General features: G+C 38.5%; 1 protein-coding gene across 3 annotated transcripts in view; it reads left to right on the top strand.

The window, feature by feature from the left end:
* The window catches only part of STIM2 (stromal interaction molecule 2), a 119,401-nt gene that overhangs the window by 75,405 nt on the left and 20,899 nt on the right, over nucleotides 1-23,097 (top strand). For all 3 annotated transcript variants that reach the window (XM_056125582.1, XM_056125581.1, XM_056125583.1), the window contains exons 4-7: nucleotides 10,579-10,690; nucleotides 14,223-14,338; nucleotides 17,939-18,116; nucleotides 18,627-18,804. In XM_056125582.1, the coding sequence (XP_055981557.1) occupies nucleotides 10,579-10,690; nucleotides 14,223-14,338; nucleotides 17,939-18,116; nucleotides 18,627-18,804 (584 nt within the window). The remainder of the gene's footprint in view (nucleotides 1-10,578; nucleotides 10,691-14,222; nucleotides 14,339-17,938; nucleotides 18,117-18,626; nucleotides 18,805-23,097) is intronic.

Raw genomic sequence — 23,097 nt, 5'->3', positions numbered from 1 at the left:
ACACAGTAACAACAAAGTCCCACTATGGAGACGTTACAGGGACCGCTCGAGCAAATCGATGAACAACGGGAGGACAGTGCTATAGTGCTACAGACGTACCAAAGTTTCTTTAACCAGTAATCTGTTCTCGGGTGCTCGGGTTTTCTCCAGATTTCGGCTATTGTGAACAGTGCAGTAATGAACATACAAGTGCAAATATCATTTTGACTATACTTTTTTGCATCTCTGGGATATATTCCCCGGAGTGGTATTGCTGGGTCAAATGGGAGCTCGATTTCTAATTTTTTGAGAATTGTCCATGCTGTTTTCCAAAAGGGCTGAACCAGTCGGTATTCCCACCAGCAGTGAAGGAGGGTCCCTTTCTCACCACATCCGCACCAATACCGGTTGCTTTTGTTCTTTTGGATATGGGCCAGTTTCAGTGGTGTGAGATATCTCATTTGTACTGTCTCTTTATACTTGGAGATTGTGTGGTGACAAGCTGTGAAAGCCCAATTTGTGGCCTGCGTTTGGTTCTATTTTGAAAGAAGGTACTTATTAACGGGGCATTTGTGTTCATTTTTTCTTGAACTCCCTCTGAAAGTCAATACTTTTCCTTGTACCAAGCTTTCTTCTAGTCTTGGTAATAATTTCTTGACTCTGATGTTTTGCTTTTTTTCCCCCTGTGCCCAATAGTAATTACTTGTGCACTTAGTAAATATTTGCTGAATAAAATCCCAAATCACTGTACAGAAAATCATTTCAAGAAACATTTAAATTTCAGAGAAAAATGGAGCATTTAAAAATCACTTTAATAGCAAAAAATCAAAGTAAACGTTTATAAAGCTATAATTTAGAAAACAGGAACTTAGTTGTTATTAAGCATATTATTTGAAAAACAGCATTCTTTCATTTTATGATGCTTAGTCATGCTTTTGTAAGTTTGTTGTTTTACCAAGAAATTCTGCTCAAAAGAGTGAATTAAGGTGACACTATGCTGGCAACCTTGAAAAATAATTTTTCCATCCACTCTCCTATCAGAATTAATTGATTTCCTAAAACATTATCATCCATTTCTTGTTTGTTTAGTGCCTGCTGTATTTTTTGACATTGTTTTCCATGTTGGGAGGGGAGAAATTAATCATAAATACTGTCTCTTATTAAAAAATTGCCTTAATTTGATAAGAATTTTTTATTCTTAATTCAGTGAAAAGTAAGATATTTACTGAGTATAAAGGAAATATTAAACATTCACTCTCTAAGATACTAGTATCTTCAGTGACACCGTAATGAGATAGTTTGGAAAAGTTAATTGGTTAAACATTTAGTTCCCTTATAATTATTAGTTTTATTGTTTTTATTGAATACTTTATAAAGTGCATTCCTGAAACTAAAAGAAAAATTCTGACTTTATCTGTGATTATAATTTACATTTTGGAGCATTTTTATTATTCCTAAAATTATTTGCAAATTAGTTTCTTAATCTTCAAAGTGTTTCAATTTCTATCTTTAGTTTTCTTAAATATTTTAGAGATGTTTTTGTCACCATCTTCATGTTCATAATATATATAGCATAATAATAACCATGATATTTCAGTAAAACTACATAAAAATTAACAAGATTGCAGTTTACAATAGAAAAGAACAGTGAGACTTTTCCTTAGTTTCCATTGTACCAGTGTTGGACTAGAGCTCATTTCTAAAATCAAGACATGATAAAAAGCATGAGAGCAAGTGTACTAGTAGCTTTTCTTTTCTTTTGCTACGAGTTCTGATAAAGGAACTTCCCAACTCTCAGGGTGTGTCCACGCCTAGTATGTTTCAAGAATTTCGTCTATGTTAAAAAGACATGCCCCATTGACCGACATGCAAACCAGACGCTCCCCGTCTGGCAGTGTGCTAAAGATAAGCCTGTCCTGACTGTGCCAAGCAGCTGATCATCTAATACCTCCCTTGCAAAGACACCACAAAATCTGTGCTGAGTTTAAAAGTTACTTGTTACATTTCTAACTCATTTGGTTCAGGTTCCTCCTGCTGGGTGCCCCCTTCCCCTATTAGAGTCCTCCTAGGTGGAGGCCATAGGTTAATTGCATTTTCCCATGGTGAGTTAAATTCTTCAGTGTAAAGAAAGCCTTTAGAGGGTTTCTAACTAGAAATTTTTTAGTTGTAACCGAATGTAAGAGAGTCTGGTAGTGGCATGCATGTGTGTTTCGGAAAGTAGTATTTGATAGAAATATCAATGACTGAGATTGTTTTCAAAGTGCTACTAGGTTTTTAGCTGATATGTTAGAAAAACTTTAAAATATGGAGCTTTTTAATAGTTTCAGAAATGGATTTATTATTATTATTATTATTATTATTATTTTGGTTTTTGGACCACATGCGACCGTGTCTACCCGGGGCTTACTTTGTGCTCTGGGATCAGTCTTGGCAGGGTCTGGGGCTGCTGGGGATTGAACCTAGGTCAGCTGCATGCAAGGCAGGCACCGTATCTATACTATTGTTTCAGACCTGGAAATAGGATTCTTTTTAAAGTAGGAGAATTATTAAAGAATGAAATGCAGAATAAATTTACTGATATGGTCTTGACTCTTATCTTTACTACTAGGTATGTGAGTTCAGAAAATTACTCATACTCTTTTTGAACCTTAGCTTCCTGATCTGTAAGCAAAGATTATAGTAGTAGTAATAAAACCTGTTTTATAAAGGTATAAGAGAACTTTATGAGATAATAAGATAATAAGTGAGATATTTAGCAGTTTCAGGAAGTTGTCATGTGCTCACAAAATGTAAAGCTACTGCTATTATTAATGTCTTTACACACACGCAAAGATTTTATAATTAAAAATTATTTTCCCCCAATAGTATTTAGGTGATTTCACAGAACATCTTAGAAGGTTTTCAGGACAGCATGTACTTACATTAAATATAACAGATGAAAACTTATATGGTGGTACTTCACTAAGCTGTTTAGTATTTTTAGTCTTGTAACATAATACAAGTATATGGCCAAGTACACTGGTTTTATAAGATTGCCTTTTATAGCTGAAAGAAGCATTCAAATACATACAATTTATAGCCTTTGAAATTTACCTTTCACTCTGATTTTTCTGTATTATGTTCACTTTAGCTAGGGACAGACTAAAAGCACAGATTCTCTCCTCCTCCTGCAGACAAACACACTGATGCAAATTGGCACCTTCTCTCACATGGGAGGTTATAGGTCTCTGTGATTTTGTTTCGAGGTTTTTTTGAAGTCATCTATAATGAAAACTGTAGTGTTTGTCTTTCACACACAGCTAAGGAATAGTCTGTACACACCTTTGGGATAGCAAGTAGGCACTTAATTGGAAGCAAAACAGCTTCTTGTCTGTAAGAAGCAAGCCAGTTATCTGTTCAGCCAGTATTTAAATGGTAGCTTTATGCTGAACTCAATTCCTGTATTACAGAAGCCTACAATATATATAGTAGAATAAGACTAGAAGATATAATTCTACAAATAGTTACAAAATAAGGCAGCACATATCCAATATGCCATTTAGTAGAGATAGTAAGTACTGAAGAAATTCAGGGGAGGAAGATACCATTTTTAGCTGGAGTACTTCTTTTACTTAGAATATCGTTTGTATAACTGAGGAATGTACCTATGCCTGACTGATCCTGTCGTTTGTAGAAGGTAGCTTCAACTGGGTGGGTATAGAAATGCTAGTCTCCTCATCTCTACTAGTTCCAGCCCCACATATCTCGTTATTCTCTGTATTATTATACATCCTACTACTAACAGCTTTCTTCTCTAGACCCAGTTATTCAAATGTTGGTGTGCAAAATCTTTGAAATGTTTATTATTACTCTTAACTATTTTTACTAAGGCACCATAATTTACTGTTTATAGTAATGTTTTAGGAATACAATATTACAACACCACACACCTACCACATTGGTGTCCTCCCACTGTCTCAAGGTTTCCTTTCACCACCATATCCCAATCCTCCACCTCCCCTTCACACAGACTCACTCTCTGTCTCTGTCTGTCTGTCTCTATTTCTTTCTCTCCCTCTCCCTCTCTCTTCTCTCTCTCTCCAAACTTCTATAGGTAAACTTGTTGGATCTGTTACCGTTGGCTATATTTTATTCCCATATGTGGAGTGTTTCTTCATATTCCACATATGAGATATAATTTGCTGTTCTTCTTTTGACCCATTTAATTCAGCATAATAGTGGTAAATTGAATGATTCCTACCTTTCTTATAACTGAGTAGTATTCCATTGTGTGTTTTTGTGTGTGTGTATATATATATATTGTGTGTGTGTGTGTATATATATATATATATACATATATCATAATTTCATTATCCACCCATCTGCTGTTATGCACTTGAGTTGTTTCCAAATCTTGACTATTGTGAACATGGGAGTACAAATATTTTTTCAAATTAATATTTTTGTGTTCTTGGGGTAGATGCCAAGAAGTAGAACTGCTGTGTCATATGGAAGCTCAATTTCCTGAGAAGTCATACTGTTTTTCATTGAGATTGAAACAAATGACATTCCCAACAGTAAATGAGGGTTCTTTTTTCATCAGATCTCTGCCAGCACTACAGTGTTTTTGATGTGTGCCAATCCCATTGGTGTGAGATATCTCATTAACACTTAAATTTGTATTTTTTTGATGATTAGTGATGAAGAGCACTTTATTCATATGCTTATTAGCCATCTGTATGTATGTCTTCTTTGAGGGAGTGTCATCTTCTCTCCCCCCATCCCGTGAGGCCCTGTGTGTCTCGTCACTGAGGGCCCACACCTGACTGCCCAATGGCCTCTGGAGGATGACGGCCACTGAGCCGCCTAGGGGGAGCAGGGGGAGTGACAGCACCCTTTCACCCCTGGGGAGATCCGACGACAGTAACCTGCTGTGCATCCTGCTGTGCGTCCAGACGCATTTCTGCCAAAAGCCACTGGGTTCTGAGATTTGTCTCTGAGTCTCTGGGATCATGGCCAATAAGCAACTTGATCAGGAGCCAGAGAGGCTTTTCATGGGCGGCAACTCAGGGTCTTGGGGTGGGGAGGAAAGGGCCGGGTCCATCCCGTGAGACCCTACGTGTCTCGTCACTGTGGGCCCAAAACTGATTGTCCAGTGGGCTCTGGAGGATGGTGGCCACCGGGCCGCTCGGGGGAATAGGCCATGGCACGAAACCTGTACCCACCTGGGTTGGCCCAGTGCTGGTAACATACTGCAGGGACCGGACACATTTCTGCCAAGAGCTGCTGGGTTTTGAGATTTGTTTCTGAGTCTCTGGGATCATGGCCGTTAAACAGCTTGATCAGGAGCCAGAGAGGCCGTCCGTGGGCAGGGTGACTTGGGGTCCCATTGGAATGGGATGGAAAGGGCCGGCTCCACCCCCATCCCGTGAGGCCCCACGTGTCTTGTCACTGTGGGCCCAAACCTGACTGTCCAGTGGCCTCTGGAGGATGACGGCCACCGAGCTGCCAGGGAGAACAGGCCAAGGCACGAAACCTGTTTTCACCTCGCGTGACCCTACGCCAGTAACCTAGTGCAGGGACCGGGCACATTTCTGCCAAAAGCTGTTGGGTTTTGAGATTTGTTTCTGAGTCTCTGGGATCATGGATGTTAAGCAGTTTGATCAGGAACTAGAGAGGACATGCCTCCAATTATATAGCCGAGCTGGAGGTGTTTTGTGGGTGTGTCTCCCACATACCTAACTTTTGGACGTTTACTTTCTTGGTAAAGTTTGCCTCAAGTTGTTGGGGTCTGGCCAAAGGCACAGCAGCAATTTTGAGGTATCTGAAAGTCTGAAGGCACAATCAGGCTGCTGATGCACTCGCCTCACAGGTACAGGTTGACCTGCTGGTGGCACCATACCCCCGATCCTTCATAAAGTTTTAGATTACACATGATGGTGAAAATAATTCCAAATGGTTTTGTGATTATTTGAAATACCACTGCAAATATCGCCGTGTTTATTTTTAAGAACCACGTGGTGGTGTGACTTGAGCTTAGGGCTTTGTATATGCAAAGCATGCACCCTCATCGCTTAGTGTACTTCCCTGGCCCCATATCTTGTGGGGTTTAAAAAGAACATGTAAAAGGGCTAGAGAAATACTATAGCCAGTAAGGCGCTTGCATTGCTTGTGGCCGATACCTGTTTGATCCCTGGCCTCACCTATGGTTCCCTGATCCTTGTAAGGAGTTATTCATGAGCCCAAGGTCATGAGTAAGCCCAGAACACTACTGGGTGTGGCCCTAAAGAAAAAAACAAAAATAAAACTCCTGTAAATAATGTTAACTGCTGTTCTGAATGTTCTCAGTCACATTTTCCTTTTCAATATTCTGTCATTCATGGTTCTACACTAGTAGATCAGTAATATTTTAAACACCAGCTCTAGTTTGTCATAATGGTATCATAGAAACAGAATGTGAATGATTTTTAAAGGTGATCTTGCTCAACTGCATGATTCTGTGAGTGAAGAAATGGGAGTTGCAGTTAAATAACTTCGTTGTGATATCACAGTGGTGCAGCTGAGACTGGAATCAGTCGTTTTCCATCTCCAGGTTATTTCCATTGGTCTTGAAACTAGAGGCTGCAGATTGTTCAGAGACAGCAATAAATATGTAGTGTTGCCCACAATTTTGGACCAAGGCCGTATCAGTTAATAATGTCTAAAAAGCTCTGCAGATAGGAAAATGTGTTCGAAAGGAATAGCATACTCCCCTGGGCTTGCTTTCTGTGACATAGCTGTTTCGCAACAGTATGTCTGAAAGAACAGTGAGAATTGGAAGGTAAGGAACCTAATAGTTCTTAAAAGAAAATCTGTTTTGCTTTAATAATACAGATAAAGTTCTATGTCTATTTTGAGGTCTCCTCACTAAAATATGAATATATGTAGATTTTTATAAACCCGAAATGTGTAGGTTTTTTATAATACTTCTCAAGTAAACTTGTGGTTCAAATAAATTTCTTGGACAAATTACACCAATAGCTGGTATGAAATAATGAGGTGTAGGAAAGTACACATTGGTGGGCCCGATGTTGAAATAATAATTATGCAAAAATTATAACTCATGACATCCTATGCAAAAAAAGCCAGTGTAATTTATGATCATTTAGTACTGTCTGGAAAGCTTTCCCTGAGGAGCTGTAAGTTTTAACTAGCTGGAAAGGGTTCAATAAAGTAAATAGAGAGGTTGAGTAAGAGGGATAATTAGAAAATGGGAAGTGCAAAGGCCCTGTGGACGGACACACTCTGAACTGGTCTCTGCTGGTTGTATATTTGGAGCAGAGAATAAAAACATAAAGAATAAATGTTGACTGAGGGAAGTGAAGATAGTCCTGAGGCATCACCAAAGGGACCAGATTGCACAAAAAGTAGTGTAGCTTCATCCAAATAATTGTTTTCCATTGCCTAGATATTACTTGGGCACTTGGGATATATATGTATTTATGTTCATTTTATTTCCTCCCTTTCTTTCTGTGCTGGCTCTTTGAGAACCAAGAGAATGTTTTTGATTTGCTAGTGTTGAGATCAGATTTTTGCTTTCGATCAGCAGAACAGCCACGGAAATGGTGTTCTTGGTGGAGGCTTTTGTGTGGGTGTGTGATGTGCAGTTACACTGTTTCTTGGCAGAGGAGCCAGGGTGATTCTCAAGGCATTTCATCTTGGATCGGAAGAAACTTTAGAGTAAGAGGATTAGTTTGAATTTTGCATTAAAGTCCATGGAAAGCACTCAAGGCCTGAACCTTTGGCTGATACTTGTAAGGAAAGGACCATTTTTTATAATTCAAAGCTTTATCTTGATAGAAATCTATCAGTTACCATATATGATTTTTTAAATGAATTTTTGTTTACGATTTATAAAAGTACTTAACAAAAAGGGCAGGCTGTGAAAAGGCAACTTTGCTTGCAAAATCAATAATTTTCTATGGTTTATCAGATATTTTCTCAGACTTATTTATACACAGTTGAATTCCCAGATCTGCTCTTAACTGCTCATGTGTTTGCTTCACTCGACGTTGACCTTTTCTGTGTCCTTGAGCAGTTTGCTTTCCTGAACCCTCAAATGCAGGCAGTGTGGACTTCTTAATTTTTCTTTTCCTTTTCTCTCCATTCCTTCCTCTGATGTTGGGGTGGTGCACTTGATTGTGGGACTCACACAGTTGTGATGGCTAGGAACTGCACTGCTTTTGGTTGTGGTACTTGCTCACATGTTCACTGGGAGCCACACTGTTCACTGGTGTGGTCACGCTCTGGTCCTAGCTGGGCTTGCAGCAGCGCTCGCCCATGCTGATGATCAGGAATTACACTTCTGGATGCACATCCTTGCAGTTCCTGTGTTAGCAGGAGGTGGCACTCTCTAGTTGCTGTGCCATATTTGTACACTTGGCTGCAGGCTGAGTCAGAAATTGCTGATGTCTCCAGGGATCTCAGACAGCAGGGCTTCCAGAATCTGTTCAGTGTGTGCGGTGCCATTAGGATCCAGTGCATGGCCTCATGCTTGCAAGACAGTGCTTTACACTGAGTCATCGCTCAGTCCCTAGAACAACTGATTCCAGCGCACTGACATCCATTCTTTTTGATAGACTCATTATTGTCTTCTTTCAGCTGACTGTTTGCAGTGCTTCCAGAGTTTAACTGCTGTTTATATCTCTGTTATTTAATATTACTGCTCTCAGAAAGACTCGGGTCCCAAGGTCAGTTGGCCTGAGTGCAAGCGTAGTCCTGGTGCTGACGGTCTTGGTTCCATAACTTCTCAACCCTTCATCTCCCAAATGGAGAGCTTCATGTTAATGTCTCCTAAGTTTTTAAAAAGGACTTAAGAGAGAAAATGCACACAAGGGGCTTAATTAAGGCTGAGTATTAGGAGAAGGTTTTTTGAAGATTTTAGGACCAGTCATTTAGTACCCACTAATAGCTTTTTAAAAAATTTTTTTGAAGATATTTGAAGATTTTTTTGAAGAGTTTAGGACCAGTCATTTAGTACACACTAATAGCTTTCTTTGTTCTTCTGGTGATCTAATTTCTCTGAGTAAACATCTCCTAATTTATAACTACTGTTCTTGACCTCACTTCTTCCTAAACTGTGGATATTGTTTACTGATTACTGGTGTCTGTCTATTCTTAAATGTCTAATACATACTTCAGATATAGCATACCTGAAGATCAAAACTTTTGGTCTTGAACATCTGCCCTCACATGACTCCCCATTCTTTTGAATCTGTTACTGGTACTGCACTCTATCCTTCCTAATGACTTTCCTGCTGCTCCCAGCCGCCATCCATTTCATCAGCACGTCTAACAGCATTATCCCCAGCTTATGGCCTGAATCTGATCATTTTTCATAATGACCGTGTTCATAATAGCACTGTAATTCTAAGTAATACCTTCTTTTGCTTGAACAGTTATGTAAGGAATAATCTCCTTATGTATCTAGTTCCTTATTAATCCTCCATCCTTCACATTGAAGAGCGGTGTTTTGAAAACTATGCCTCTTACTGTAATTATGGAACTATCAGAAAATTGTTGTCTTTTATTACCTAGAACCTTTGTTTCTTAACTGTTTCTCAAATACAGCTAATTAATTTCTATTTTAAGATACAATTTCTGCTTTCTTTTCCCTTTTTCCGGTATTTTCTCCCAGATTGTTAAGGTGTTACTCCCTTGTAATATTTAGGTCTCAGTTTTGATAACAGCTCGTAGAGATGCATAACCTGACATTTTCCTTTCTTTAAACTCTTTAAACTCCCTGAATTCTTCTCACTTCATTTTGTAAAACTTAAACAAGTAGAATCATCTGAAACTGTAAAACTTAAACAAGTAGAATCGTCTGAAACTTTATTAGTTTATTAAGTAATTCTTATTTTAATTATCTGTGCTTGTGAATTATTATGTAATAATATGTTTTGCATTTGAGAATCCTCTTATTAATTCCTTACACCCTCGTTTGATTGAGCCATCAGTGACATATTAAACTGTTTAAGATGTATGGCATAACCTTCTGACTTACATATATCATGAGGTGAGGACCACAGTGAGTTTGTGAGCATCCATCATCTAAGGGAGAAAATCAAAAAAATTTTTTCCTATTCTCTTCCCTTTTTCCCCCCCAAATTATTTCTCCCCATTTGAAAAGAATTTAGTTCTATAGGGAAAGGGCTTTATACCCATTTTGTTGACTATGGTATTCACAATGCTTAGACTGGAACCTGATGCAGGAAGTTTACTGTGGAATATGGATGATGGACTACATGAAAGAATGAGTAAATAGAGATCTGGTAAATTTTCTACAGGGAAGTAACAGATGTTTCATTTTGTATAAATTTATCCATGCAAGTACTTTGTTCTGTTTTTCTGTGTCTTCTCTGTTCTGGATTGTAAGGGCAGGAGGTATGTCCATCTGCATTGCTTTACCATTTTATGCTGGTTGGATAGAGTCCAAAATTCAAGTAAAATATTTCCTCTGACATTTTAATTATATATACATACATAGTAATTTGCATAATGTGTATGTACATTTATATATATATACGTAAATTCTGAAAGCGGTTTTATTTAAAATTTGTCATTCCCTTTCATCTCTTATAGTTCATAATTGGACCCTTGAGGATACCCTGCAGTGGTTGATAGAATTTGTTGAACTGCCCCAGTATGAGAAGAATTTTAGAGATAATAATGTCAAAGGAACAACGCTTCCCAGGTGAGTCTTTATTACCAAAATGTGCTTAATACTCCTGAAGAATTATATCTTTGTTATTTTTCAGTGCTAAATCTTTAAGTTACTTCTGTGATTAAGAGCTCAACTCAAAGGAAATGATATAAATCTACTCTTTTAAGTTTCAAGATACAACTTTTCCTATTTTAATTTTAATGTTTTTTTTTACCTAATTAAAGGCTTTTTAAAAAATTTTATTCCCATGGAAAGTAATTTTGAGAATTAGAAGATGAGCTAATTATATCTTTTTTAGATAGTAACAAAAACCATGACTACGGGGTAAGGCAAATTAGAAACCTACTCATTTGATCCAGATCGATTTATATGAAAATATTAATGGGAAGATAGTCCTTAACTGGTATATTATGTTAATAACAATAGCCAGTTAGTGTACTCTGTTGTAACTTTAAAAAATGAAGTTTAGTAAATAAAAACAACTATTCAAGATGCATTTTACATAGATTTGCTTCAATTAAGTCTCTCAGGTTGGAATGGAGAATGTATTATTATCCCCATTTTATAGATGAAAAAAGTCAGTGAAGTTTAGTATTTTGCTCAAAGCAGTGTTTGAGTAGGTCTGATAATAAAAGCCTAGGATGCCCGTTATCTCTGCAATGTCTGAAATTAGTTGAAATTCCTATAATTAATTGTAAGTGGTTTTTAAAATTATATTTTCTAAGAAATGATTAACTTAATACCATTTAAGATTCCAGTATTAAAATTTTCAATGATTCTGTTACAGCTCTATTAACCTTAAAAGATTATTTCTTTGTTTTCTAGGTTTTTCCTTGTATTAAACAATTTTTTTAATTACTGTTGCACATGGTGTAATATATACATTGTATTTCCAATTAGTTTGTTTATATGCCATGTTTCAGTAAGTGATTGCTTAAAAATTTGTATTTTGGATCAAGTTCAATATTTTTTCTGTCTCCTTTAAAATGAATTATGAACATTATTAGTATTTCTGATTTTACTTTACAGACGACAACAAAGACGAACTTACAGGGATAAGAGTCAGTTAAACAAGGGCATATTACGTGTCTTTTATGTTTATGGTACAGTTGGGTACTAGGTATAAGAAAGATTTTTTTTCCTTTTAAGTGACATTCCAAAGTTAAAACAGAATAACAGCATTAAAAAAGAAAATGGGCTGTTTTTTTTTAAGGCATGTGTTCATCTTGGTTATGAGGGACTCGTGGCATTTTTCTATATTGTCTATTTGGGGATCATTTTCTTGGGGGGAAAGGATTGAGGGGATCTAAGGATATAGTAGTGCCACTCAGCCCACGCGATGCTGGGGACTATGAGCCACTCGGGTAGAGTTGGGGAATCTCTCGGGCTCCACCTGGCCCTGCTCAGGGGACCATGTGCCAGAACTCTAACCAGGGTTGGCTTTGTGGTATATGTGCCTTTACCACTCTACTAACTCTTTGACCCCTGGGTGATTCTTTCTGTAACAGTAACATGAAATCAAGTAAGCTCTTCTGTGTTTCAGCAGTACTTATCACTCTTTTCTTTTGGGAAAGTAAAGGTCACCAGCGATACTTCAGATTGAGATAATAGCACACACTTAATATCAGTGTTTTAAAATAGCCAACAGTTTTCTGTCAAAGGAAAGCTTAAATGTAAAAGTTCAACTTTCACATCAGCCCAGTGGAGCCTTTGTGAAGGGAGGAGGAAGGAAAAGTGGAGTGTCCTTCGTCAGTCCTCTCACATATGGTAAAGGCACTAGATGAGTCCCTTCAAGGGGGCGCATCAGTTAACGGAACAACTCTGTAAGTTGCATAACTTCCTGCAAGAAACCCAGCTATGGGAGCTGTTTGTGACAATGTTGATGAGAATGTATGGTACATGTTAGCAGTGTCCTTGCATAAGCACCTCATTATTGTTTCCTCTCTGACCTGAAAATAGTGTTACGTCTGAAATAGTCAGAATTGTGCTGATTTTATGTGAGTTGTAATGGTTATCTTAAGCCTTTTGCTGTAGGCTCACCTGACACATGCCTCCTCATTCCTTTCAGACCTGTGTGAACTTTCCTGACATCCTCACCCTCTCAGGTAGAATCACTTCCACCTCTGGGCTCCTACAGAACCTTGCATAAAATTCTGTTACATACTTTCCTTTTTACAACATCTCATTGTCTCTCTTAAATTTAGTCAGTTGGTAGCATTGCTCTAAATTCATTCGTGCATCCTTACATGCATTCATTCATTTATACAAACATATCAAGCATCTACTTTTGCCTACCACAATGCAGGTTGGGGGATGCAGAGGTAGTTTTGGCTTTCAGCAGTTTGATATGTGTCATGTGAGTGGCTTAACAGAAGCTGGCAGGGAAGATTACTTGATGAGGATGAAGATAATTTGTAAAGGCAAAGTTAGAATCCTTTATTCTTTGCAGTTTTGTAAAAAGTCTCATGTAAGTCCTGTAGTTTTTCCATACTTGGACATTCTAATCTTTTCCAAAATAAAATCCGGTTGTTTAAAGCCAGGGGTTAGGACCGGACTTCAGGCAGTGTTCACCATGTGTTGCATTTCTTCAGCAAAAATGGCTGTGGAGTTGGAAATCTTGGTTTTGGGTAGTTTTAAGAATTGTACGTATGGGGTTGAGGCCCTCTCTACTGTAGTTCTAAGTGACTACATAATTGGTCATGTTACTGAACCTCTTAAGTGTGTAGTTTCCCCATCGATAAAATGGGAATTTGACATATATTTTAGGAATTTTTGACTTTGAATTACACCCTTTGTACACCCTTTGTACAGGACTTGGCACACAGTACATGCTTGTTTTTATTACCATTGTTATTAGTGATTATATTATTATGAATAGACTTTGTGTTATAAGATCTTTGTTCGCATGAAACTTAGTTGCCATATGATCTTAGTTGAATTCTGGCTGCTTGGATTTGAAATCCCAAAAAAAGTGATTTAATTTCCTTTGTTTCATCTTTGCCTTTTGGCTCCTGACACGCTTTCTTCATTGCTGATAAATTGAGTACTTATTATTACATGAACCCCTTCACTATACTCCAAGCAGGGCGGACTTCTTGCTTTCCACTCATATCATCGTGGACTTTTAAAAGTATAAATATTAGAATGTAAAGGTACAGATTTTAAAGATACTTATAAAAAACATGACATGCTCTAAATTGAGAGCTATTTAAAATTGTCTGCTATTGAACTTAATTATTGACAATTTGTATAATAATAGCAAAATGGCAAAGGGACTTATGAATGCTCTGAATCTGATAAATTTCTAAATCGTAGTTAAGTTACAGCAGAAGACAATTCTAGAAAACAAACATGATATAGCAACCAAATCATTAATATCCAGTCTCTGTGCAACTAAGTTCACTTTGAAAAGGTTTTTGATAACATGTAGTAAAGTACTACAGTACACACTAATGAACTCTGACAGTAATAATCAGTAAGGAAGAAGCACATTGCTCAGATGTGTAAATTAATTTACTAGAAATATTTCTATTTAACGTGTGTGTATTCTTTAAATGAACAGGATAGCAGTGCATGAACCTTCGTTTATGATCTCTCAGCTGAAAATCAGCGACCGGAGTCACAGACAAAAACTGCAGCTCAAGGCACTGGATGTGGTTTTATTCGGACCTCTAACACGTTAGTATTCGCTCTCACAGAGTATAATGCAAAAGAATAACCAGAGAATGCATGACTTGAAGGAAAAAGTTCAAAAGTAGTAGATTGCTAAGAATTGTCTTTTTTGTGTGTGTAAAAGTAATGCTATTTCAAAACTAAAGATTATAGAATTAGATGTTCTTTCCATGAAATAATGGAATATGACGTTTTCAGACCTGATGTAAAAAAGTAGTAAAAATTATGTTATGGATAATGTAGAATGAAATGTCTAATTCTAGAGGATCTCTAAGGCAGCTTAATTTTGCATTTGCAATAGCTGGATATTTATTGCAGAACTCTTCAAACAGTGCAGTCTCACTGACTTGATGGCATGAAATAATGGATCCTGTCTTAATTTTATTAGTTGCTAAGAAAGCAGTTTTTAAAGATCTGGATCAAAAGCAAAGTCCCACTTGAAGCTTTGCACAGTAACAGATGATTCTGGCTAAAACACAAGGTGGAGAATGTGATTTGATTGTTTCTCAAATTGTTTTGAAGAGGATTATGCATGAAATTGCTGCATCACATTTTGTAAGGAGGATAAACCCTGATGTATGCTTTTTTTCTTTTCCTCATGAAGACATAATTTATTTCATTTAATTAAAACATATCGTAGTGGGGTAAAGTATTTGAATTCCACATTTTAGAGGGATCATACTATTTTACAAAGTCCAAAAAAGGTAAAATAAAATTATACAAGAAACATTACTTTTAAAATTAAAACTCAGGACAACTAGCATGTATTTAATCTTGGAGATCGGAATCTTGCAGCCTTCTGTGATTCCCCTTTGGCTGTAGTCCTGATAAAACCAGAATTACTGGGACCAGAGAGATAGTACAGCAGGTAGGGCACTTGCCTTGCATGTGGTTTACATTGGTTTGATTCCCAGCACCACATATGATCCCCTGAGCACAGCGGAAGGGATTTGTCCTGAGCATCATTGAGTGTCACCCAGAAAACAAGTGAAAAAGAGTTACTGGAGTTGGTTGGATGGTTCCATAACTTCCTGGCGACTCTTTTTTGACTCTAGCTGAAAGAGCAGCTGGTGAAGCAGCTGGAATTCCCCTTCCCTCGTGTGAGTGTTGGTGGAGATACAGACCCCAGGAAATAGAACGCCGCTGAAATGCCAAGCGTTCCACGGAGATGATGCCTCTAACATTGTCCATGTCCTAAGGTTTCAACCGAATCCACCACAGGGCTGTCTTTTGTGAGATTTCTTAGTTTTTAAGTGAACAGTTGACAGATACTAAACTACTAAAGTTGTTTCTGTGTACAACTTGGTCAGAAATTGAGCATTTTATTAATGGAAGAACCATCTGCTTTCTCCCTCAGGGGGAAAAAAAAGCATTATGTTGGCATTTGATAAGATACCAAACTAGTTCCAAAGAATGTTAGAAAGTTTGCTCTATTTGCTTGAGCGGGCCCAGTAACGTCTCCATTGGAGACTACTGTTACTGTGTTTGGCATATCGAATACATCACGGGGAGCTTGCCAGGCTCTGCCATGCGGGCGAGATACTCTCGGTAGCTTGCCAGGCTCTCCGAGAGGGGCGGAGGAATCGAACTCGGGTCGGCCATGTTGGCTGCGTGCAAGGCAAACGCCCTACCGCTGTGCTATCGCTCCACTTTAACTAAAAAATCAGCTAAGAAGTTACTGTGTTTGTCTTATAATTATTGTGTGGTAAATACGTTAGGTTTTTAAAGAAAGCTGGAATTATCAAAAGAACAGAGTTTTGTTAAAAACTTTGAGTTTTTGCTTAAAAAACTTGCTGGTGTGTGGTTTGTGCCTGTCTGTTATTTCTGGTGATTCTGTTTCACCCAGGGCAGGGTCTATATTGGAGCTCAAACCAGAGCTTTACCCTTTACTGTCTGAAGTAGAAATGGAAAAATAGCCTTTTGAGATTATAGGCTTCTCTGTTGTATTTCTTGAGGGTTTATGCTCCGGAAATATACAACCTTGTGGCTCTCTGGCATAAAGCATGTTATTTTTCATATTATGCAGAACATCAATGAACCCTCGACTTGTAAACTTAGGAACCGAAATGTGCCATTTCCAGAGGGCTCCTCATTTTATCAGATACACAAAATAGGGCCAGAGAGATAATACAGTGGGTAAGGCACTTGCCTTGCGTGCAACTGGCCCAGGTTTAATCCCTGGTACCTCATATGGTCCCTGCCAGGAGTGAATCCTCAATGCAGAGCCAAGAGTAAGCTCTGAGCACAGCTGGGGAATACATACACATGCAGTCATACATGTACGTACACATACACGTATATGACAGCTAATGAGAATAGTGACAGCTGTGTGTGTGTGTGTGTGTGTGTGTGTTTTAAAGCCAGTAAATACAGTAGACCTTGACTCCTCACCTCTCCCTTTAGAAATCTTGACTTTAGCAATATTTCTGAGGGCTGTCATCATACCCAACCTGCTAGGAAAGGAGATCCGTCTTTCTAGTAACCCAGAGAGCTCTGATGAAAAGCCAACCAAGATAGTACTCAAAACCGTTTAACCACAGCTTCTGAACCGCAGCACTAATTAAGTTTGGGGCTGGATTCTTTATTATCAGTGAAAGGGTCAGGAGGAAGAGAATGTCCTGTGTATCACTGGATATTTCACAGCAGCTCTGCCATTTTTATTTATTTTTTTTTTACTTTTTGGGTCACACCCAGCGATGCACAGGGGTTACTCCTGGTCATGCACTCAGAAATTACTCCATTACCCCTGGAGGTGCTCGGGGAACCATATTGGATGCTGGGAATTGAACCCCGATCTGCCACGTGCCAGACTCACGCCTTACCCACTGTGCTATCACTCCAGCCCTACATCTCTGCCTTTTTAACCACTTTGTACCAATAATAAATAGTTCTCTTCTTCCCTTCTTCCTACCCTCCTAATATCAACAAGCAAAACCCTTATGTCTGCTAGGGGTCAGTATCACCCTCAGGTTGAGAAACACTGATTCATTGGTTACACAGCTACATTTACATGCCTGGAGAAAATGCTTTTTGGTAAATAATATTGTTCCACTTTTTTATTTCAATGCATCACAGTTGAGTGAGCATAAGAGTGGAGATATTCTCTGTGATCCCTTTCATGTTGCTGCCGACCATTCTGATAATATGCGGTTGGAGATTCTATTGCTTTCTCAGGGTTTGTGAGGACTTGAGTCATTTGGCTACTGCCGGCAGCAGCAAAACTGCCATCCTATAGGTCTGTCGTATCAGGTGGTTGTAACAGCCAGCATAATGAGCTTTTGAAGGACTCATTATCTGTAGCACTTACACCCATTTCTATTGCTCCATGATTCTGCTGTGCATGCTGATGGTGTAGCGCTCAGGTGAAGTGAGGAGGCAGTGCTCTGTCCAGCGGGTCTGGGGGCCCTCAAGGCCACATCTGGCTGTACTTAGGAGCTATGCAGTACTGGGGATTGAACTACACCACTTTTAGCCATATCTCGGGCCACTGAAGAACAAATTTTTAGCAAGGTAGAGCGTATATATGAAATGTCCATAGTGCTTCTCAGTACATTATGTTCTATTATGTTCAAAGAGTAATTTGATTAATTTTCATTCTCTTCATAGGCCCTCCTCATAATTGGATGAAGGACTTTATACTCACGGTTTCCATAGTAATTGGTGTTGGAGGGTGCTGGTTTGCTTACACACAAAATAAAACATCAAAAGAACATGTTGCAAAAATGATGAAAGATTTAGAGAGCCTGCAAACTGCAGAACAAAGTCTGATGGACTTGCAAGAAAGGTAAGTGAAGAAAAAAGATTGTCATTATTTATGCAGGAAAATACAATTTGTAATGTGATAGGGGCATTTGTTCATACACGTAGGTTTAGTTAGGGACACATCAGGATTGTATTTGTGTTTCATTTTCCGAAAAGTATTTTTGTCACAAAGTGTATATGAGGAAAACATGTGTAGAGACTAGTAGAAGTAAATAAGATATAGGTGCAGTGTATTTACTTTTGTTTAACATTTTAACATAGTCACACATCATTTAAAAGTCGCTTTGTTAAGAAGTGTTTCCTTGTTAGTCCTGTATTTTGAGATCAAGATAACCAAAATGGTGTATAGTTGACTCCCTGTTTTGTTATCCAAATTTAAGATTAATAATAGAAATATCATGATAGCATAGAAATAAGTAAAACACTGAATTCTGATAGAAACATAGCTCATTGCTTGACACAGTTTTTTTTATTCAGAAATGAAAGTTTACAAATCTTTATAAGAAAATTTTCATGTTTATTATTCTACAAGGCTTGAAAAGGCGCAGGAAGAAAACAGAAATGTTGCTGTAGAAAAGCAAAATCTCGAGAGAAAAATGATGGATGAAATCAATTATGCCAAGGAGGAAGCTTGTCGACTGAGAGAGTTAAGGGAGGGAGCTGAATGTGAATTGAGTAGACGTCAGTATGCAGAGCAGGAGTTGGAGCAGGTATTTAAATTTTCTTACAATGTCTGTTAGTATAGTCTGTTTTCTCTCTCAGAAGCCAGTCCTTCTATTCTGTACTTCCTACGTTTAGTTCCACTGTGTACCCAGCCAAGATCACCTTTCCACTGGGCTGGGGAGGTGGCCCAAAGGGCTGGAAGCATCCTGTTTGTACAGAGGCTCTGCTTTTGGTCCCTGGCACCACCTGATTTCCTCTGCAATGCTGGGAGCAGTTGTGACCCCCAAACTGCATTTATATCTATTTCTCAATTTGTTAATCTTACTTCCTTCCCTGTACTGTCAGCACTGATGATCTAAATCCGTATGATAAAATGCAGTAACTAAAGATACGGTGACCATTGTATTCACCCACTCATGACACCTTATCCCCTGTCATGTTAATAATTGAGTCAGTGTAAGTTGTTTTTAAAATTTTAGTATCTGCAACATATTTCAATGACTGACTGCTGCTTAGATTTTTTACTTAGATAGATTGTACGAGTCTATCTAATGTAAAGCTTCCTGTAAAGATAAAGGGTCTCCAGGTTGGAGTGATAGCATAGCGGGTAGGGCATTTGCCTTGCGTGCGGCCGACCTGGATTCAATTCCAAGCATCCCATACCTGAGTGCAGACCCAGGAGTAACCCCTGTGCATTGCTGGGTGTGACCCAAGAAGACCCCCCCAAAAAAAGATAAAAGGGTCTCTATTTAATATCCACTTGAATCCTGTTACGTGGTTTTAGAAGGAAAATTACCTGCCCAAAATTCCGGAGTTGTTTGAAGGATATCTTGGACAGTACCCATTCCGAGACTGTGTACTCGGGATAGAATAGAGGTATTCAGCATTGCACAGTTCTTTCGAAAAAGGTGTGGCCACTGGGAGAATTTAATTATCACCAGGTGTATTTATTTCCTATTTCTGCTATAATAAATTACCACCAACTTAGTGGCTTAAAACAACGCACGTATTACCTTACAGTTTTCCAAGTCGGTGTCTAAAATAGCTTTGTGGAGCCGCATTCCTCCTGGAGGCTCTAGGGGAGGATCTGCTTTCCTTTCCTTTTCCAACTTCTAGAGGCTGCCGGCATTTCTTGGCCCACGGTTCTTCCCTTCCTCTTCAAAGCACATCACTCCAGCCTCTGCTTGGTCTCTGTTGTCTGACTTTGTCCCTTTTTTTGTTGATAAACAGAGGATTAGAATGAGGTTAAAGGACTTGCCCATGGTAGGAGAATGAGTCACTCTTAGAGCAGGGTCTGGAGCCCAGGTACTCTGCCTCCTACTTTGTATATATTGTATTTTTTCCGTGGGATGGTATTTGAGAAATAAGAATGACATGATTAAAATTATGTGTTGAATGATTATTAATTTCAACTCATGAGAAAATCGTTTAGTGTGCAGTGCTGTTTTCTTCAGGGTTGTCATTCTTGGAAGAATGACACAGCCATCTCATTTGTTATTTTCTTTTGAACACAGCCATCTCATTTGTTATTCTTTTCCCTCACACTCCAGCCATCTGTTTTTTTGTATCTTTTCCTTATGAGGAGTTTGTTCTCTTAAATTGATTTTTATGCGTATTTTGTGGTCAGGAGATATTTACCTTACCTTATAAGACAATCCTTATCTTTAGAAAATGCAATAAAGAATCAAGGAAGTCTTGGTGATCAGGTGGTGCAGTGATTTTTTTTTCTTTGCATTTTGGGTCACAACCAGTGATGCACAGGGGTTACTTCTGGCTCATGCACTCAGGAATTACTCCTGGCGGTGCTCAGGGAATCATATGGGATGCTGGGAATTGAACCCAGGTCGGCCGTGTACAAGGCAAACGCCCTACCCACTGTGCTACCACTCCAGCCCCTGCTACCATGTTACTTTAACTATGGTAGAAAATTAAAAATAAATGAATTTTAAAATAGAATCAAGGACACTAACAAAAAAGAGTTCTAGGCAAAATTATACTGTGTTTAAGAATTAGGCATCAGATTCTTCACTCCGGGCTAGAGCCATAGCACAGCAGGTAGGGCGTTTGCCTTGCACACGGCCGACCTGGGTTAAATTCCTCCGTCCCTCTCAAAGAGCCCGGCAAGCTACCAAGAATATCCTGCCTGCACGACAGAGCCTGGCAAGCTCCCCATGGTGTATTCTATGTGCCAAAAACAGTAACAAGTCTCAAAATGGAGATGTTACTGGTGCCCGCTCGAGCAAATCAGTGAGCAATGGGAGGACAGTGCTACAGTGCTATTCTTTACTCTTAGAAGTCCCTGTGGAGATGTAGAAGTGCTGTACTAAGACTTTTAACTCTTGGTTTGCTCCCAGAGTTGAAAAGATTGTTAACTCTTTCTTTGTAATGGATCATAAACCTGTTGCAGAATTTTACAAATGATTGCTTCATAGTGAGGGAGAAGACATGATTTTCCAAAGGACCCCCAACCCCAAACATTCTAATTTGAGAGTTTGGGTATATATAGATCATATTTCCCCTCTCTCTCTTCCCCGCAAGATTCCTCTGTGTGTCCCAGCACAGACATACAATGATCCCAATGGGAACCTGAGCCAGGAAATGGTGGTTTAAAGAAGAGAAATGGGTGTTTTAAAAGAACTCTGTCGCTGGGGCTGGAGCGATAGCAGAGTGGGTAGAGTGTTTGCCTTGCAAGCGGCCAACATGGGTTCAATTCCCAGCATCCCATATGATCCCTTGAGCATTGCCAGGAGTAACCCCTGTGCATTGCCAGGTGTGACCCAAAAAAGAAAAAAAAAAAGAACTCTGTCCAACATGACTGCAGTAATAAGAGAAACTATTTTGTATGTCTTGTATGCCAGCAGTATATGCTGTGCATATGGCAAATGTTTTATTCATGAATTTTAGTCTTCACAGTGCGTTGTTATCCTTATTTACACATGAGATGCATAAAAAAAAGTTAAATAACTTTTTTTAAGCCACATAGATATTACATGACAGAGGCACGATTTTATTCCAAATACATACTTACTCCAACGTATGTGTTTTCATATACTGCTATTAAAAACTTTGTTTATAAAAGTAAGTTTAGCTGGGAAACTTCTCAAAATTAGAATTAAATACGATGCACATTTTGTATAGAACTGTTTTTCCTAAAACAAAAGCTCTGGGGTGAATAAACTAACTCTCTGTATTTTGTGTGGTTTAGGTAATTTTGTTCTTACCGGTCTCAGGAACCCTATCTATAGACAGGAGATGTCAGAGTGCCTCTCAGCCATATGAGGCAGTAAACCTTGCATAATAAAGAACCTGAAGATCACAGAAGTAATAAATTCTAAAGTTGAGCCTTGAAGCTAGGTTTGAGAGATTTAGGTGGTTTCTTCCTGTGATACCGTATTTTAACCTACTGTTGTTTCTTTCTTAAGAGTGAAAAATAGTGTAATTTAAAAATATTTTAAGCTTAAAACATAATTTTGTAATGTTTAAAAAATAAAGGGACTCATGTTGTCAGTGCTATGACATAATTTTCACTACTTCTGGTCTCCTGTAAATAACAATGCAATTTAAGCTAAGGGTTGGAATTTAGGTGAATGATAAACCTATAAATAGCAGACTAGAAAACAGTTAAAATAATTGCCATTATTGAAGGTCAGATGAAATTTTTGAGGGATTGACAGTTCAGTCTCTGCTATAAAAATTTTAATTCTATGCTGAATACTTATTGAACTATTTTAGGAGAAATAAATATGATATAATGGTAAGGAAAGTACAATAAAAGAAGTAAAAAGTGAAATGTTTGGATTCATGTTATTTCTTGGCGGTGAAAATTATATGGCCATTTTAGCTCTAGAATCTTGTTAGAAAAGGTTTCAGTTTACGTAGTAGTTTGTAGAGCCCTGTGTCACAGGACCAGAGCTCAAATTTTCTCTTCCCGAGAGATTAGCTGGGACGCCACACCGCTTAGCCAAGTGTCTTATTCAGCGCGGGGCTGGCTCCAGCACTTTGCCCTGATGTCTGTCGGGCACAGTGGCTTCGGATTTGCCAGTGAGGAACTGCTAGTTAGCCTTTCTTTCACCTGTCTGTATTTTGGACGGCCTTCTTAGTGCCACGTTGTTGTTTGGATTTTTCAGTTGGGAGTTTTGAAAAGAATACTTCATCTGCAGTTTGTTTCAAGTCTTGGATGTAATTTGCTTCAGCAGTCTCTCGGACAGCTGTTCTGTTTCTTTATCAGAAGTTTGTGTGTAGTACTTTTCCTTAGTTTATTCTGGCAGATGTTAACACTTATCTGAATAAGCTGCATTTGTTCAGATCAAACACGCTTCTGCGCGTTCTTTTGGAATAGA

The sequence above is a fragment of the Sorex fumeus genome, unplaced genomic scaffold (assembly GCF_029834395.1).
Source record: "Sorex fumeus unplaced genomic scaffold, SorFum_2.1 ptg000055l, whole genome shotgun sequence".
Taxonomy (NCBI): domain Eukaryota; kingdom Metazoa; phylum Chordata; class Mammalia; order Eulipotyphla; family Soricidae; genus Sorex; species Sorex fumeus.
Note: the sequence above shows the minus strand (reverse complement) of the source record. Positions and strands in the feature narration are given on the sequence as shown.